Source organism: Gymnoscopelus braueri (genome assembly GCF_963280865.1).
Source record: "Gymnoscopelus braueri genome assembly, chromosome: 11".
In the NCBI taxonomy this organism is placed as follows: domain Eukaryota; kingdom Metazoa; phylum Chordata; class Actinopteri; order Myctophiformes; family Myctophidae; genus Gymnoscopelus; species Gymnoscopelus braueri.
The window spans coordinates 1,697,272-1,717,271 of record NC_137613.1 but is presented as its reverse complement, the minus strand read 5'-3'; the positions used below and the strand labels follow the sequence as shown (position 1 = coordinate 1,717,271).

The following is a 20,000-nucleotide window of genomic DNA, read 5'->3' as shown; positions in this document are numbered from 1 at the left end:
ACTGTTTCTCTGCTGTTGCTGCAGCCACCATTTTAAAGCAGGCGGGTCATACCAAGAACACATAGTAATTTGTATCAAAAAACTTAAACAAGGCAAACTATGTCCCATAAGCTATCTACAATTACATCCATTCTGTTCATTTATTTTAAACCATTTCAAATAACCGGCACCACTTCACTCACACATTTAGGCCTACAATTAGAAAAGCTGTTACGACACATGCTACGATGCTACGATACAAAAGAAACAGGAACAAACACCCCTCTCCTCTACAGGACTTGGCACCTCCCAATCAACAGGAGGATTGCCAGCCCTGCAGAGGAGAGACAGGTGACCAACAAACAATTGAACAAACATGTTTAAAGTCATTGCCTTGTCCGTGAATTCACACAGATACCGGTACACACACATGAAACACACAACACTCCTAAACAGTCACTTCCAAGCTGGCCAGCGATGATTATAACTAGAAGTAATTGTGTAATCAGATGAGTGTGTGTGTGTGTGTGTGTGTGTGTGTGTGTGTGTGTGTGTGTGTGTGTGTGTGTGTGTGTGTGACCCACCTAGACAGCTTGAGTATATTTTCTTGTATTAGCAGGTTGCTTTAAGTAGCTGTACTTTGCTCCAAAGTATCAGTGTTGTATAGTTGGTTTAGCTTAAAATTAGTTTGTTATTTTTTGATTAGCCTATTGTTAGGTCTCAGCTGACAGCCCCATTAAAGGCAGTTTCACCTGAACCAGCTCTATAGTCTTGGATAAATAGGGGAGGAGCCTACTTAGTCTGAAGGTGTTTATAAGTGTGTCCAGGAACAGTGTTTCTTCAGTGTGTAATTTGACTTCTGGAGGAACTCTGAACTGCCTGACCCACCTAGACAGCTTGAGTATATTTTCTTGTATTAGCAGGTTGCTTTAAGTAGCTGTACTTTGCTCCAAAGTATCAGTGTTGTATAGTTGGTTTAGCTTAAAATTAGTTTGTTATTTTTTGATTAGCCTATTGTTAGGTCTCAGCTGACAGCCCCATTAAAGGCAGTTTCACCTGAACCAGCTCTATAGTCTTCGATAAATAGGGGAGGAGCCTACACTCCTCGCAGGCGATTAGCAATCAGTTGAAGTGGCCTTAAATACTTGCTCTGAAAGCGTCAGCTTTTAAGCGGCGGCCAGCAACCGAAGGCCAGGCGACCAAAGGCGACAGGCGACTTTGTCAAAATCCGACTTAGTCAATTTACGGCCTTCCACATTGAGTGCTTCTTCTCTTCATAAGCACCAACAGTGTTTAGTGATATATAGTAGTGTGATAGTAGTAGTACTTATAGTAGTGTGTATATGTTTAGTGATCTACGATGTGTTTTCTTCCTATTCCTGTCCTCTCCTCTTCCTGGTGGTCGCAAAAACACTGGGTTACACCCAGATGTCGCGATACAACTAATCTAATATATCCTACTCTTTCCACTCACGTCGAGCAAGTGGTAACGGGAGGGCTTTGGAATTGCCACTCGGCTGTGGTGGAAGGCAAATCTGCTTTCATCTCAGCCTACGCAGCCTTGCTCTCCCTTAACTTCCTTGCTCTGACTGAGACCTGGATCAGACCAGAAAACACTGCTACGCCCGCGGCTCTGTCAGATGTGTACTCTTTCTCTCACACTCCCAGAGCCGTGCGGACAGGTGGTGGGGCTGGTCTGCTAATTTCCAGAAAATGGAAATACTCTCCTGTTTCACTGTCACAATTCTCTCCTACCTCATTTGAATTTCATGTGGTCACTGTCTCTCATCCAGTCAAGCTCACCATTGCAGTTGTTTATCGCCCACCGGGCCCTGCTGGTGGCTTCCTGGAGGAGCTGGACAATCTAGTCTCCCACTTCCCTGTCGATGGCTCTGGATTCATCCTTCTGGGTGACTTCAACCTCCCGACTGAGAAGCAGCTAGACCCACTACTTTCGTTTCTCGCCGCCTTTGACCTAGTTATTTGCCCATCTCCTCCTACCCATGAGGCGGGCAACCAACTGGACCTGATTTTCACCAGAGGCTGCTCTATTGCTAACCTGTCTGTCACTCCTCTTTCCAGTGAAAAGGGTAAGAAACTCTCTGATCACTATTTCATGTCCTACTCTCTCTCTCTCTCCTCTCCCCCCTCACAGCCCCTCCCTACTCACATGATTTCCTCACGTCACAATCTTCGCTCACTTTCCTCCACTGATCTTTCCTCTTCTATTCTCTCTGCTCTCCCTGCCCCTGAATCCTTTGCTCTTCTATCCCCTGATACCGCCACAGATCTTCTTTTCTCTACTCTATCCTCTTCTCTCGACCATCTCTGTCCCCTCACCACCAGGCCTGCACGCCAAACTCCACCTGCCCCCTGGTTGTCAGACTCAGTGCGGACTGAGAGACGGAGCCTGAGAGCGGCTGAGCGCAAATGGAGAAATGGCAACCTCCTGGAGGACCTTCTCACCTTCCAATCTCTCATTTCTACTTTTTCCTCCTCTCTATCAGCTGCTAAAGCTGCTTTTTTCTGCACTAAAATTCAGGCTTCTGCTTCCAACCCTAAAAAACTCTTTGAAACTTTCTCCTCTCTCCTGCAACCACCACCCCCTCCTCCCTCCTCGTCCCTCCTCCCCGACGATTTCGCCAACTTCTTTGACAAGAAGGTGAACGATATCCGATCCTCCTTCCCTCCTCCCCCGGCTGGTGCCCTGCGCACTACCCACACCCGTCTGCCTGCCACCCCCCCCTCTCTACCCTCATCTACTCCTCTCCCCCCCCCCATCCCCTCTCTATCCCACTTCTCTCCCCTCTCCCCTAACGAGGTCCTTCTCCTTATTACCTCTAGTCGCCCCACCTCATGCTCTCTGGACCCGGTCCCATCCACTCTGTGTGTGTGTGTGTGTGTGTGTGTGTGTGCGCATTGTCCATGTTAGTCTCTATAGGGCACGGGCTGCCCTGTGACAGTATCCATCTACATATTTACACATACAGTAGCATATCCATCGTACATGACGTTTAGAAATAAGGTGCAGTATATATATATACTGTTCATGATATTAGACATTAATGCAAGAAGAATATCAGCGTGTTGAACACCAGATTAAGGTGCAAAGAGTGTCAGCTTATTGTCAGGCTCAACCCACATAACAGTCCCTCTATGTTCAGGTTCAACACACATAACAGTCCCTGTATGTTCAGGTTCAACACACACATAACAGTCCCTCTATGTTCAGGTTCAACGTACACATAACAGTCTCTCTATGTTCAGGTTCAACACACACATAACAGTCCCTCTATGTTCAGGTTCAACACACACATAACAGTCCCTCTATGTTCAGGTTCAACAAACACATAACAGTCCCTCTATGTTCAGGTTCAACGTACACATAACAGTCTCTCTATGTTCAGGTTCAACGTACACATAACAGTCTCTCTATGTTCAGGTTCAACAAACACATAACAGTCCCTCTATGTTCAGGTTCAACGTACACATAACAGTCCCTCTATGTTCAGGTTCAACGTACACATAACAGTCTCTCTATGTTCAGGTTCAAGACACACATAACAGTCTCTCTATGTTCAGGTTCAACACACACATAACAGTCTCTCTATGTTCAGGTTCAACACACACATAACAGTCCCTCTATGTTCAGGTTCAACACACACATAACAGTCCCTCTATGTTCAGGTTCAACAAACACATAACAGTCCCTCTATGTTCAGGTTCAACCTACACATAACAGTCTCTCTATGTTCAGGTTCAACCTACACATAACAGTCCCTCTATGTTCAGGTTCAACCTACACATAACAGTCCCTCTATGTTCAGGTTCAACCTACACATAACAGTCTCTCTATGTTCAGGTTCAACCTACACATAACAGTCTCTCTATGTTCAGGTTCAACAAACACATAACAGTCCCTCTATGAGAAGAGAAGAGGTGACTTAAAGCACTGAGCTGAACGCTGTCTCCATCACACTTAATGTCCACATCAATGAGCTATGGAGGGGAGGGGAGGGGAGAGGAGAGGAGAGGAGAGGAGAGGAGAGGAGAGGAGAGGAGAGGAGAGGAGAGGAGAGGAGTCTCCAGGTTGCATTAGCAGGGATCAGAGTACAGTACAGCACATTGATTATCATTATGGACTCTGTGCTCTTGAGCAGATCTATAAGACCAGGATCAAACGCTCAGACACATGGGGTCAAGATGTCTGTAAGAGGGTCAGGTTGTCAATGCAACAAGGTGTCTGTAAGAGGGTCAGGTTGTCAATGCAACAAGGTGTCTGTAAGAGGGTCAGGTTGTCAATGCAATAAGGTGTCTTTAAGAGGGTCAGGTTGTCAATGCAATAAGGTGTCTGTAAGAGGGTCAGGTTGTCAATGCAATAAGGTGTCTGTAAGAGGGTCAGGTTGTCAATGCAACAAGGTGTCTGTAAGAGGGTCAGGTTGTCAATGCAACAAGGTGTCTTTAAGAGGGTCAGGTTGTCTGTAAGAGGGTCAGGTTGTCAATGCAACAAGGTGTCTGTAAGACAGAGAGCTGTGTCAGCTCTACCTCTACAGAACTTGGCTCACAGCACATGGTTGTAGAAAGCTCCATATCTCAACGTGTGTTGTTTTGCATTGTAAAATAGGACAGAACAGCTGTTAACAAATCACACCCTGTGTGAAGTGAGTGGTACCTTCACTCCTGTTTGTGTTTCATTAGTTAGTTAACTGGTTGCATCTTTGTGTTGCAATCAAGCTGCAGGCCGTGCTCATCCGGACACACAAACACACACAGTCAGTCCTTGTGCAAAACCCATTTAAAGGCCTGGGCCGTAGCGTGACGGTCCGGTCCACTCTCTCAGCTAAGAGGTCCTTGGCCTGAATCCCCTGCTTGTGCAGAGTTTATAAATCAACGTTTTAACTTAGAAAGTTAGTTCACTTTGCTTAAATATAAAAGCAAAGCCTAATGTTGCTGAGGGATGTTCTCATGCATTAGCTGTGTGTGCGTGCATGCGTGCGCACATGTCTGTGTGTGTGTGTGTGTGTGTGGTGCGTGCATGTGTGTGTGTGTGTGTGTGCGTGCGTGTGTGTGTGTGTGTGTGTGCATGTCCTCACCGTAGTGTACTTGCCCAGCTGACACAGGGAGGGGAAGGTCTCCTGGTGAGCTTTCCGTATCTTCTCTATGATGTTCTCCAGCTCAGCCGTTAGCTCGTAGCTCTCTGCTAACAGCTCAGGTTTGGGACTCTCTTTCTTCTTCTTGTTCCGGTCATTCCGGACCGCTGAGGGACCACAAATTACACATTAGGATTAACCAACAACCTCCAAAAGTAATAACTACTGCTTTTACTCGAGTTCTTGTGAAACTTTTACTTTACTTGAGAATGTCCATTTTTCAATGCTTTAATGTTTCTACGTTCACGTTTATGTTCGCTACATCTCAGAGGCAAATATTGGACTTTTTTTTTTTACTCCACTGCAATTTGATTGATTGATTGATTGATTGATTGATTGATTGATTGATTGAATACTGTATCAGTCAAACATGTAAACAGCGTGGGAGGGAGTACAGTAAAACACTTGAGCTAAAAGGATAACACAAAAGCACTTGTTTCCATCACGGTCCACAATCATTTGAAAACTTTAGTTATAGTTACTTTGTCGATGATTACAAAATATACATGAACCAATTAAGCCCCATTTTATACTTTGTCTATTCAGAACATAGTCGATCTAGACCAGGGCTGATGCAACTGTGATGATGCAGAGGGCCACTTATATTTCCACACTCACTCCAGAGGGACACATTGCATATACTGTCTCTCCGTATTTAACTTTTTTTCGTTTCTACGTATGTCACACAAAAGTAGCAAAAATAGCCGATCTAAACGCTCAAAAAGTGTGACGTGTTTTGAGATTGTAGATCTGCTATTTTTACTATTTTTTTATTGGAATCCAGAATTTCTATTTGCAATTTTTGAATTGGAATCCTGAGAAGTATTTTTTTTGTTTAATTTTAAATGCATTTAGTTATACTTATGCTAACTTTATGAACTTAAAAGCCAATCTATAAACTCAAAATGCGTTGCACAGTGTGAGCTTATAGATTTATAGATTTTGTTCCCAAGACAAATTTTGAAATGGGACAATTTTATGTATAACTATTTATTTTACTTTTGGTACTTTAAGTATATTTTGTTACCTATACTTTTCTACTTTTACTCTTAACAGAAGTACAAAAATAAAAAAAATCTTCCTCCAGTGCCGAGGATTAGGCTTAGCGTCATGGATGTGATGTTATGTTATTCACCCCCTGCGGTGATTCATCATCCAGCCCCGAAGACACAAACACTGGCTGAGACTCTGTTGACACGCAACTTATAGTATGCTGTCTGTCTGTCTGTCTGTCTGTCTGTCTGTCTGTCTGTCTGTCTGTCTGTCTGTCTGTCTGTCTGGGTCCTTCAGCCAAACTACATTGTAACACCATCTCATTTCCCCAGAAGTGTTGTTCGTTCCGCTGGATTTTGGCTGAAAAGAGGACTCTGAATATTCTGGTGGAGGAGGTCGACACTTTTTAAAGTAGGATTTTATATGGAAATTGGACAACTTGCACACTTCAAAAAACAACATGCATAATATTATGTATGTTGTTTATATAAGACAACATGCATAACATTATGTATGTTGTTTATATAAGACAACATGCATAACATTATGTATGTTGTTTATATAAGACAACATGCATAACATTATGTATGCTGTTTATATAAGACAACATGCATAACATTATGTATGTTGTTTATATAAGACAACATGCATAACCTTATGTATGTTGTTTATATAAGACAACATGCATAACATTATGTATGTTGTTTATATAAGACAACATGCATAACATTATGTATGTTGTTTATATAAGACAACATGCATAATATTATGTATGTTGTTTATATAAGACAACATGCATAACATTACGTATGCAGTTTATATAAGACAACATGCATAATAGTATCTATGTTGTTTATATAAGACAACATGCATAACATTATGTATGTTGTTTATATAAGACAACATGCATAACATTGTGTATGTTGTTTATATAAGACAACATGCATAACATTATGTATGTTGTTTATATAAGACAACATGCATAACATTATGTATGTTTATATAAGACAACATGCATAACATTATGTATGTTGTTTATATAAGACAACATGCATAACATTATGCATGTTGTTTATATAAGACGTATCGTTTCGGAATTTAAGCTGCTATTTATCTGAATCACAATGAAAAACACACGTTTCAATGTTTTAAAAGAAAGAATATGGAACATGGAAGTTTTGAACATTAATGTTAAATGATCATACAAATCTTAACCTCTTTGTCTACGCCTTATCATTGCTGTCGGGCAGAAACCTCACAACCCCGTATTTCAACTTATTATGCTTTTTAGTTTTATATTCATGAATGAATGAATGAATGAATGTCCTACTTTGTCTGACAGTGTAGTGCAAACTACAGTGTTTTAGGGGCTGTTGTGTGTTTGTTGTGTGTTTCAGCAGCGTGTGTGTGTGTGTGTGTGTGTGTGTGTGTGTGTGTGTGTGTGTGTGTGTGTGTGTGTGTGTGTGTGTGTGTGTGCATGTGTGCGTGCGTGTGTGTGTGTGTGTGTGTGTGTGCGTGCGTGTGTGTGCATGCATATGGGAGCGTGTGTGTGTGTGTGTGTGTGTGTGTGTGTGTGTGTGTGTGTGTGTGTGTGTGTGTGTGTGTGTGTGTGTGTGTGTGTGCGCGCGCGCGCGTGTGTGTGTGTTATGCTGAGTGTACAGAAGGACATACTCAGTAAATGAAGCAGTAAAAATCCTTGCTGCAGCTGAAAACATGTTGGAAACATTTTTATCTCTTTCTCTCCACTCCTCCACTCCTCCACTCCTCCACTCCTCCACTCCTCCACTCCTCCACCCCCCATCTACAAGCTCACAGCGCGGCACCAAGTGTCACGCTGTGAGCTTGTAGATCTTTTAGTTTTAGTTTTAGTTATACTTATGCTAACTTTATGAACTTAAAAGCCAATCTATAAACTCAAAATGCGTTGCACAGTGTGAGCTTATAGATTTATAGATTTTGTTCCCAAGACAAATGTTGAAATGGGACAATTTTATGTATAACGATTTATTTTACTTTTGGTACTTTAAGTATATTTTGTTACCTATACTTTTCTACTTTTACTCGTAACAGAAGTACAAAAATAAAAAAAAATCTGCTATTTTTGAAAAATAATTTGTGAACATTTGTGCAAATCTTTGAATATATATTTTTTTAAGCGAACATTTGTAAAATATGTTGTTCCAGGGACCCCCAGATGCAAATATTTGAGTTACAAATGCTCGCTTTAACAAATATATATTAAAAGATTTGCACACATTTTCACGATAAAAAAGAAATTGCAAATCTACAAGCTCATGATGGGACGCGGCACTTGTGCCACATTATGAGCTTGTAGATCTGTTATTTTTGAAGAGCCAAAGAAATCTAAAATGACAGAGATGTGTTCCTGGATTGAATGGGTTAACACATGAGGTTAAAAGATGCTCTTCAGTAGTGTGAGGTACTATACGGGAATCTGTTTTTTTCATATTCAAAATATGTCAAAATCTTTCGAAAATAGCAGTTTATATCCTGTATATAGAAACATGTTCCAACTCAGTGAGGATCGTGGTTCTATATGGTGTCTGTCACATGGAAACCAGGAGATAACATGCATACAAACTGGCTCAATAGCGCCCCGTGCCAAACAGGACAATGTGGTATTGCAGGTGAAAGTGCTTTATAAGCCAGAGAGAAGTTAGTTGGAATGAGTATATCTGAGGCTCAAACCTTTTGAAAAACGTTTGAGGGACATAAACAATATGATATTAAATACTAGAAGATGTGCTCCTCAGGTCTCCGCCAGTACTGTTCCTGATTAATCCTGTCTTACCTATTTATGTTACATATTGTCACGTGTCACTTGACCAATGTTAGCTTGACCAATGTTACCTCACTTCAACAAATATAAATGGCTTTTTGAAGTGACAGGATTTTTTTTATTTCGTCATGCGTCTCGCTAGCCAATCAAAAGCATTGGTGACAACATATTGTCACGTGTCACGTGAAGTTTGACCAATGTTAGCTTGGCTAGGGGGGGGGGGACACACACTAGCCTGGTAAACCCTCCCTCCGGAAATCTATTCTATTTGATTCCAGGAGTGAGTCTGGCCTTATCGCCCATTCTGCAATATTGGCTGTGGGCTGGAGTTGGGCGGGAGTAATACCGTTGACTGACAACCCCTTCAGCCAATGATAATTTTTCCCCTTCAGCCAATCAGCAGTTCACCAGACTAATGTGACGCAACGGGACTTTTGAGACGGCGAATGCCCAAAATGGGTTGCCTTATTCGGATACATGGGTGTCACTGCCTGCCCCTACCGGTTCTCTAAAAAAAAAAATTTAAATAGGCTTTGTCATGATTAATTGACCACATATATGAAGTTAAACAACTAAATTCTATCCAAACGATATCTTATAAGTAAATTCCGTGCCTCAAAATAGAAGTTAGAGAGCTTTTAGAAGTAAAAAAATAGCGGAGATTATAGCGGACAAGAAAAAGATGGCTGCCGTGCGTGTTTTGGGCTCACTCGAACTCGCCACCTGATTGGCCAACGTAAGCTGTCAATCACAGAACAATGAGCGACGACGCTGATAGGCTCGGCCGTTTGGCACAGGTTTGGCGTACACAGCCACTATTGCAGAATGGGCGATAAGGCCAGACTCACTCCTGGAATCAAATAGAAATGAGATTTCCGGAGGGAGGGTTTACCAGGCTAGGGACACACGGGACGGGAACGAAAACATACTCTCCACCTCTGGCGGAGACAATTAAATATTGTTTTTAAATTCATGGTGTAGATCCTTTAAGTGAAGGTGGGGGCATAGAATATGTCCTATAGGTCCCCCCCCCTCCTTCTAGTCCTGACTGACAACCTAACAGTCACATGCTCTGGCCTAGTTTACATGAACACAGCTAAACTAAACCAAACCAAAGTAAATAACGTTTGACGTTCACGCACCAAGAGGCTCCGGGTTACAAACACACAAAGAAGAATATGTGGAAATGAGAATATTTATGAGGGCTTTGTAAACGTTGGCCTACTTCCTGCTTAAAGAGAGGGAAACGTGTTGTATGGCTGTACGCTGGTATGAGGAGAGAGAGAGAGAGAGAGAGAGAGAGAGAGAGAGAGAGAGAGAGAGAGAGAGAGAGAGAGAGAGAGAGAGAGAGAGAGAGAGAGAGAGAGAGAGACTATATGCTGCTATGAAGAGAGAGAGAGAGAGAGAGACTATATGCTGCTATGAAGAGAGAGAGAGAGAGAGAGAGAGAGAGAGAGAGAGGCTTACAGGAGTGTGACGGGGTTCTGAAAAGTAGTCTAAAGTGTTTGCACTTTGCAGTGTCAACACACACACACACACACACACACACACACACACACACACACACACACACACACACACACACACACACACACACACACACACACACACACACACACACACACACACAGAATTACACTTTAAATCTGTGATTCTCAGAGACCCGCTGTTTCATTTGCACAAATGTGGACCAACATTTGAGAATGTTGGTCCACATTTGTGCAAATCAAATTCATATATCATATATATATATATATATATATATATATATATATATATATATATATATATATATATATATATATGTTATTATTTTTAATCTCTGGGACACCAATCTACACTTTAAAATCCTCGGTGCTTAATGTCACTAAAAAACTAAAGCTTCAGACCTCCCAAAACAAACTGATACTACTCTGCCTGAAGCCCATGGACCTGATTACACACACTTAGCTATAGTCTGGGATATGGCTCAGGGTAGTAGACAGGGTTAAGGTATTTAATAGGGATGTCTGATTTAATAGGGATATTATCGGCCTTCCGATATTAGCATAAAAATGTAATAAAGGAAACTATCGGTATCTGTAAAAAAGAAAAAAACGTTTTAATAAGTTACAGGAGTCCTTACTGTATGGTGTGTGTGATAAGCAATGTGAGCTTACCATAATCACAGTAATCCTTCTTCATATTCCATCATATTCAAGGGCTTTTGCAGAGAAATGAGACTCCAGTCACTTTCAGTTCAGAGCACTGCAGAGAGCAGGTGTGTGTGTGTCTGTTTCCAGGTGACGCTCGTTGACGCTCGTTACTGTTATTGGCATCAAGGCAATTATGCTTCTACTCTGTCAAATAGGCTAACTATTGCACGCTGGGCAAGACCTGGGCTGTTGGTTGTCTAGGAAGTGACAACCGGAAACGGTTGAATTTGACGGAAGTACCGCCCGAGGAAATGACGTCGATGCTTTACAAATCTGTTAACATTCTCCGTGAATGAAACAAGTGTTGTGATTGGTCAAAGAATATCGTTTCCGGGGGAAACGCGTACGACGGAAATCCTGTCCACTCAGGACTTCCTAGACACTCGCTGCTTTAGGTCGTGACCAGGCTCTTCTTTTCGCAGATGAGTGAGGCTGGGACCGAGGCTACTAACTATGTGAGTGCGCGGTGGTTCCCCTATTGGGGGGGGACCTGGGCGGGGCTTCTCTTCTAGACATTAGAAGAGTTGGGATTTGGGACATTCTAATACAGCTCGATTACCCAATCTTAGCACCGGCTTCAGTAGCGCACCTCGCTGGTCATTAAACTCCCAACCCACTATCTCTGGGAGTCTGGGTTCGACTCCCACTTGGGACATCACTTTTTCAAACAACCGCGGACTACTTTTTTTTGCCGATAAAGTAAAGTTTTGGACCGGACCGCGACGGAGGGGGCGCAGTCTCAAGCGAACTTGAGGGCGCGAGTTGCCGTGCCGAACGTTGCGAGGTTGGCTTGTGCCTACTCAGCCCCGTCCGAGTTATGTACCGATAGGCACAGAATCGTAAATGATGTTGTGGGGACTGCGTTTGCCCCAACTGCCACTCAAAGTGACTACTGGCCAATCACAGCGCGTCTTTGCCGGGACTTCCCCAACTCTCACCTTCCGGTCCCCAACCACCGTGCACTCACATAGCTCGTGTCAAATAGGCCAACATCTAATCTAAGATTAGTGGGACTCATTCAAATGACCTGACAAATTACCTGACAATTAGTTGACTTTTGGTGCCCGTCCGCATATATTGGTATCGGTTGATATCGGTGTCGGAAATTAGGAGTTGGACAATATCGGTATATCGGTTATCAGTAAAAAATCACATCCTGTGTGAAGTGGGCGGTGTCTTGCTAGCTAATCACAATACTGAATGGAGTCGATCAATCATGTACAAAAAATAAATACATTTATTGAAACACTCTTTATGATGGACAAAACCATAACTTGAAAGAAACCAATTTATGGTTTCTTTCAAGTTATGGTTGCTTATATAGGGCTATGCACATGTGTCATGTGACACTGGCCAATCACAGTCCTGAATAGACTGTGATTGGCCAATCACATAATTGTACAAATTTCCTGGGCCCAGATCACAGCGCAGGAAAATGTACATTTTTCCAAATCTCACTTGGGATTTGGGACATTCTAATACAGCTCGATTACCCAATCTTAGCACCGGCTTCAGTAGTGCACCTCGCTGGCCAATCACAGCGCAGGATAATTGTACAAATTTCCTGGGCCCAGATCACAGCGCAGGAAAATGTACATTTTTCCAAATCTCACTTATAGGGGCGGTTTCACCGCCCAAAAAGTCAATATCGAACATCTCTAGTATTTAAGACACTCAAACAGAGCACACATACCTGTCTAACTACTTCTCCAGAGTGAGTGACAGCCACAGCTATGACACTAGAGGAAGCGCCTATGATCTGGTACCCCTCAAATTAACCCTTTAAGACCAGGAAAGATTCAAGATTTCTTTGGCTATTCAAAAATAGCAGATCTACAAGCTCATAGCGCGGCACCGAGTGCCGCGCTATGAGCTTGTAGATCTGCTATTTTTGAAAAATCTTGAACATTTGTGCAAATCTTTGAATATAGCCTATGTATGTTTTTGAAGCGAACATTTTTAATTCAAACCTTTGCTTCTGGGGGGTCCCTGGCTGGAACAAAACCTTTTCATGTCAAGGACCCCCAAAATGATATGTTTTTGGCCGTCAACCCCCATCTCAAAATATGATGTTCCAGAATTTTGAAGTATAAAATCATGGTTATAGCTAAAAATAAAAAAATGACATGTTCCTGGATTCAATGGGTTAATCTCCTGTGAGCTTCATTCTGAGGCAGAGAGATGTTTGTTGGCTTCAGGCAGAGCGATGTTTGTTGGCTTCAGGCAGCATCCAGGATGCAAATTTAACTGCCTCTGGGAAAACAGCCACGTTTTGCACCTGCTGAAAATGTGTTTATAATGTCTATATATTATGTTTATAATATCTATCTATTATAATGTTTATAATATCTATCTATTATCATGTTTATAATATCTGTTGCCTTTATGTCTCATCCAGCTTCACAGGGAAATCCTCACAGTTAAAGACCTGCTTTCCCTCAAAAAAAATATCATATTTTCCGTTTGGTTATAATGTTTTTCTTAAGCTTTTCCTGTGAAACATCCTGATATTTTTCCTCCAAAGCGATCTGAATAACTTGTAGCTCTGCTATTTTCTAAACATCTTGAACTGTGTTCACCGCACTGCCGTCTGGTTAAATAAATGATGTCTATGTGTTTAATGAGAGCAGAACAGAGAGGGTTACATCTTCTCTGAGGATGTCTCTGTGTTCTATTGAAATGAATCTGCTATAGTTTATTGTTCCTCTCCTCACATGGTGATCACAGGAAAATAAAAACATGAAATAAGAGGGGAAACCCCATCCTGTCCAACAGTGAGTGGATATTCTACAGACACAGCGTCTCCCAGAGGTTCAAAGCACTGAATGTGACACTGTAGCAAAACATAAAACATGATATACTATAATACTCTTTGTGAATGACCCCAATCATTCACAAAGAGTTAAAAAAAAAAATTGTACATAGTGGTATTTTTTCTCTGTATTTTTATGTTGATTTGAACTGTTTGGTTGCTACTATATATGTCTATGAAATTAATTCAAGGACCTCAACGGAAACAAGTCCGCAAGGCCTTTTTTGGTCGGACCTTTTAGACAAAAGTATTATAAATGTAACTGTGTTGTTTTACATTCTTTTGCCTAATAAAAATGTCAATCAATCAAACCAATCAGGAGTGTTTTGGGTGAGTTATATAACTAACTAAGACACACATTAAAAAAATCACAAATTATGTTTGAGCCTTGATATCAATATTGCGAGGATATAGAATATATTGTGACAATAATAACAAAGTATTTTAATGGATCTATGTTAGCGATACACCACAATATCATTATATCCAAAATCCCAGACAGTATCTAGTCTCATATGACAGTATCTATTATGATATTGATCCATACATTATTGATATATGTCCAAGCCCTATAAATAACATGACCGTCAGTGAGTGTGGACATTGGTATTGGTATTATTATCCCCAGCTGGTCCAGCAGTGTTTTCATTTAGCATTTTTTCCGGGTGGAAAACGGAAAGCTCGTCCTAAAACACACGGCCCCATTTTTTCCCGCGGACTGAGGCCGCCTGATTAGACCCGGGGGGGCGAGGGTGTTTTAGGACGACGGTTCTTGTTATCCATTTCTGAATGGAGAGGTGCGCGATGGAGAGACGTTTCCTTTTTGCCACACATCTACACTAGGAATACATTTTATTGTACTGAATTAACCGAATTAAAGTAAGAAAAACCCAAAATAAAAGGGGAAAAAAACGTTCTCAAATGCTCTCTGTGTCCTTGGTCTGCATGTCTGGTCACTTTCAACTCGCTCTACATGTGAAGTATCTGGACATAAACTGGATGTGGTTTGGCACTAAATCAATCAAATGGATGCATTGATATTAAAATAGGGGGGATCGCCCTATTTTCACCACTCCCTCCACAGCTCACACCCAGCCAACGCGTCTCAATGCTTTGATTTCACACACACACACACACACACACACACACACACACACACACACACACACACACACACACACACACACACACACACACACACACACACACACACACACACACACACACACACACACACACACACACACACATTATTGAGTGATTTCCAGCAGCATGGTGACCTAGATGTGATTCTATAGGAGTAATGTATAGTATTATGTACAGAGCTTATACCACAACATGTGCTCAGTAACATGAATAAATAATACATGTTTACATTATCAGAGCTAAATCTGAGGATTTTTACTGTGCACGTTACTGTGCACGTTACTGTGCATGTTACTGTGCACGTTACTGTCTAAATGACAAGAAATATCAAAATAAATTGAATAAAAAAACTAGATATATCCAGTTTGAATACAAATAAAGTAATCAATCAATAAAATAAAAACTGTGGATCCAGCAGAAAATAGTGTGAGCTTGTAGATCTGCTATTTTCAAATGGACAAAATGGCCGAAAGTTTTCAAATAATTGTAGTGGAGTAAAAGAACGATATTTGCCTCTGAGTAGAAGTAAAAGTATTGAAATTTGGAAATACTCCAGTAAAGTACAAACACCTCAAAATGGTACTTAAGTACAGTACTTGTACTTGTAAATGTACTTAGTTACAAGGCCGTCTACATCATGATGGAGGTTAGAGTCTAACATCTATCATGTGTCATCATGTCTTTACTCTGCAGCCTCACTCACAATACACTGTAGGTCACACACATCCATAGGTCACATGTATCCGTGTGACAGGCCAGGGGCCATGCTGGTGTCAGGGTTGAGCCTGTCAGTGTGTGATCCTTTCACTGTGTTGCACACACACACACACACACACACACACACACACACACACACACACACACACACAGTATACCATGGATTGAAAGGAAATACATGTACATATAAACATGATGAAATAGAAACGTGCCGGTACACATAAGCCCTTTACATGTTTACCTGGGCCCTGCACAGTCTAATAGAAATCACAAAGCCTTAATAACAGAAATAGTCTATGTAAGTTTAATTAATTGCAAAACATGACACCCCTTATTCAAAACAGATGGCGAATGCATTCTTCTCTTTATAGGGCCTACACAGGTAATACCACAAACTACCTGTGAGACCTTTATGAATTGAACCTCACAGTCAGTCAGTCAGTCAGTCAGTCAGTCAGTCAGATGTGATTTAGGAGGAAAGTTAGTTAGACGAGCACAGCGCTACGCCCCCCCCTGGGCAATCAATTACCCCCCCCCTCCCCCCATACTGCCCCATAATGACTGTTAGCATGAACAGATACATCCTCATGATGCATATGGCTTTAATATCCACAGAAGGGGAGGAGGGAGGGAGGGAGGGAGGGCGTGTAGCATAAGGCTTCTATCGGCGTCATAACTTACTGAACCTCCTGAGATAACAACCCGTCATGTCTGTGTGATGTGTGACACATCCTGCTTTAACAGTCATTACGGTAACAACCTGGACACAATGTGACACATCCTGCTTTAGCAGTCATTACGGTAACAACCTGGACACAATGTGACACATCCTGCTTTAACACATTAACTGCCAAGACCGTAGTCCTACGGGCCGTTAAATCCAACTGTTAAGCGCCGAGACCGTAGCCCTACGGGCTGCGGTCTTTTCGCGCATGCGCGGTCCGGGTGCACTTTCGGATTTTTTTTGATCCACTTCCGTTTCCGGTTTGATGACAGGAAATAGAATTATTTGGGATCCGGTTTTCACGATCACGCCCGCCCTCGTTCTACAGACGAAACTGAAACTCAATTCTCTTCCTGTAGTTTTTTCTCCTCGCATTTCACTGTTTAACGTAATCCGCTCTAACTCAAACATGGATGCCCCGTTTGACACGTGGTTTTCACTGGGAGATACAGGGAGATCGCGCGGATGTAAACAGACTGTGTAGCGCTCAATCTTAAGGATTTTAACAAGATCTATGGCGACATGAAAAAAACAAAAAAACAACAAAAACACCTTGGCACTGGTGAGTACATTATGAGATTAGCCCTTGGCAGTGGATGTGTTAACAGTCATTACGGTAACAACCTGGACACAATGTGACTGATCTGATGTCTGATGTGTCCAATCAGAGCTAAATGGATCAAATGGGGCGGAGCTCAAACATGACTGGTTGAATTCACCTTCAGTGATCTTTCTTTTTTTGTTTCTTTCTCTTTTTTTTTATTTGGGCATTTTTTTAATGCCTTTAGGGTTTAGGGTTTAGGCCTTTAGGCCTTTAGGGTTTAGGGTTTAGGCCTTTAGGGTTTAGGCCTTTAGGGTTTAGGGTTTAGGCCTTTAGGGTTTAGGGTTTAGGGTTTAGGCCTTTAGGCCTTTAGGGTTTAGGCCTTTAGGGTTTAGGCCTTTAGGGTTTAGGGTTTAGGGTTTAGGCCGTTAGGGTTTAGGGTTTAGGCCTTTAGGGTTTAGGGTTTAGGCCTTTAGGGTTTAGGGTTTAGGCCTTTAGGGTTTAGGGTTTAGAGTTTAGGCCTTTAGGACAGTAGTTTAACATTACATGTAGAGAGAGAGAGATGGGAGAGACACGCAGCAAAGACCGCCGGGATCGGGACTCCAACCCGCGACTCACCGTGCCTTCATTGATCTTCCTGACACACACTCAGAGCAGCCACAACATGCAGTCACATGACACACGCTCTGAGCCACAACATGCAGTCACATGACACACACTCTGAGCCACAACATGCAGTCACATGACACACACTCTGAGCCACAACATGCAGTCACATGACACACACTCTGAGCCACAACATGCAGTCACATGACACACACTCTGAGCCACAACATGCAGTCACATGACACACACTCTGAGCCACAACATGCAGTCACATGACACACACTCTGAGCCATAACATGCAGTCACATGACACACACTCTGAGCCATAACATGCAGTCACATGACACACACTCTGAGCCATAACATGCAGTCACATGACACACACTCTGAGCCACAACATGCAGTCACATGACACACACTCTGAGCCATAACATGCAGTCACATGACACACACTCAGAGCAGCCACAACATGCAGTCACATGACACTCATGATGCATATGGCTTTAATATCCACAGAAGAGGAGGAGGGAGGGAGGGAGGGAGGGAGGGCGTGTAGCATAAGGCTTCTATCGGCGTCATAACTTACTGAACCTCCTGAGATAACAACCCGTCATGTCTGTGTGATGTGTGACACATCCTGCTTTAACAGTCATTACGGTAACAACCTGGACACAATGTGACACATCCTGCTTTAACAGTCATTACGGTAACAACCTGGACACAATGTGACACATCCTGCTTTAACAGTCATTACGGTAACAACCTGGACACAATGTGACTGATCTGATGTCTGATGTGTCCAATCAGAGCTAAATGGATCAAATGGGGCGGAGCTCAAACATGACTGGTTGAATTCACCTTCAGTGATCTTTCTTTTTTTGTTTCTTTCTCTTTTTTTTTATTTGGCCATTTTTTTAATGCCTTTAGGGTTTAGGGTTTAGGCCTTTAGGCCTTTAGGGTTTAGGCCTTTAGGGTTTAGGGTTTAGGCCTTTAGGGTTTAGGCCTTTAGGGTTTAGGGTTTAGGGTTTAGGCCTTTAGGGTTTAGGCCTTTAGGGTTTAGGGTTTAGGCCTTTAGGGTTTAGGCCTTTAGGGTTTAGGGTTTAGGGTTTAGGCCGTTAGGGTTTAGGGTTTAGGCCTTTAGGGTTTAGGGTTTAGGCCTTTAGGACAGTAGTTTAACATTACATGTAGAGAGAGAGAGATGGGAGAGACACGCAGCAAAGACCGCCGGGATCGGGACTCCAACCCGCGACTCACCGTGCCTTCATTGATCTTCCTGACACACACTCAGAGCAGCCACAACATGCAGTCACATGACACACGCTCTGAGCCACAACATGCAGTCACATGACACACACTCTGAGCCACAACATGCAGTCACATGACACACACTCTGAGCCACAACATGCAGTCACATGACACACACTCTGAGCCACAACATGCAGTCACATGACACACACTCTGAGCCACAACATGCAGTCACATGACACACACTCTGAGCCACAACATGCAGTCACATGACACACACTCTGAGCCACAACATGCAGTCACATGACACACACTCTGAGCCACAACATGCAGTCACATGACACACACTCTGAGCCACAACATGCAGTCACATGACACACACTCTGAGCCATAACATGCAGTCACATGACACACACTCTGAGCCATAACATGCAGTCACATGACACACACTCTGAGCCATAACATGCAGTCACATGACACACACTCTGAGCCACAACATGCAGTCACATGACACACACTCTGAGCCATAACATGCAGTCACATGACACACACTCTGAGCAGCCACAACATGCAGTCACATGACACTCATGATGCATATGGCTTTAATATCCACAGAAGAGGAGGAGGGAGGGAGGGAGGGAGGGAGGGAGGGCGTGTAGCATAAGGCTTCTATCGGCGTCATAACTTACTGAACCTCCTGAGATAACAACCCGTCATGTCTGTGTGATGTGTGACACATCCTGCTTTAACAGTCATTACGGTAACAACCTGGACACAATGTGACACATCCTGCTTTAACAGTCATTACGGTAACAACCTGGACACAATGTGACACATCCTGCTTTAACAGTCATTACGGTAACAACCTGGACACAATGTGACTGATCTGATGTCTGATGTGTCCAATCAGAGCTAAATGGATCAAATGGGGCGGAGCTCAAACATGACTGGTTGAATTCACCTTCAGTGATCTTTCTTTTTTTGTTTCTTTCTCTTTTCTTTTATTTGGGCATTTTTTTAATGCCTTTAGGGTTTAGGGTTTAGGCCTTTAGGCCTTTAGGGTTTAGGCCTTTAGGGTTTAGGGTTTAGGCC

General features: G+C 42.5%; 1 protein-coding gene across 1 annotated transcript in view; it reads right to left on the bottom strand.

The window, feature by feature from the left end:
- Positions 1 to 20,000, bottom strand: part of LOC308094782 (retinoic acid receptor beta-like) — a gene marked incomplete at both ends in the record, with an annotated part of 162,902 nt that overhangs the window by 32,800 nt on the left and 110,102 nt on the right. Inside the window, 1 exon segment of the mRNA XM_080441609.1 lies at positions 5,073 to 5,236. Within this exon segment, the coding sequence (XP_080297735.1) occupies positions 5,073 to 5,236 (164 nt within the window).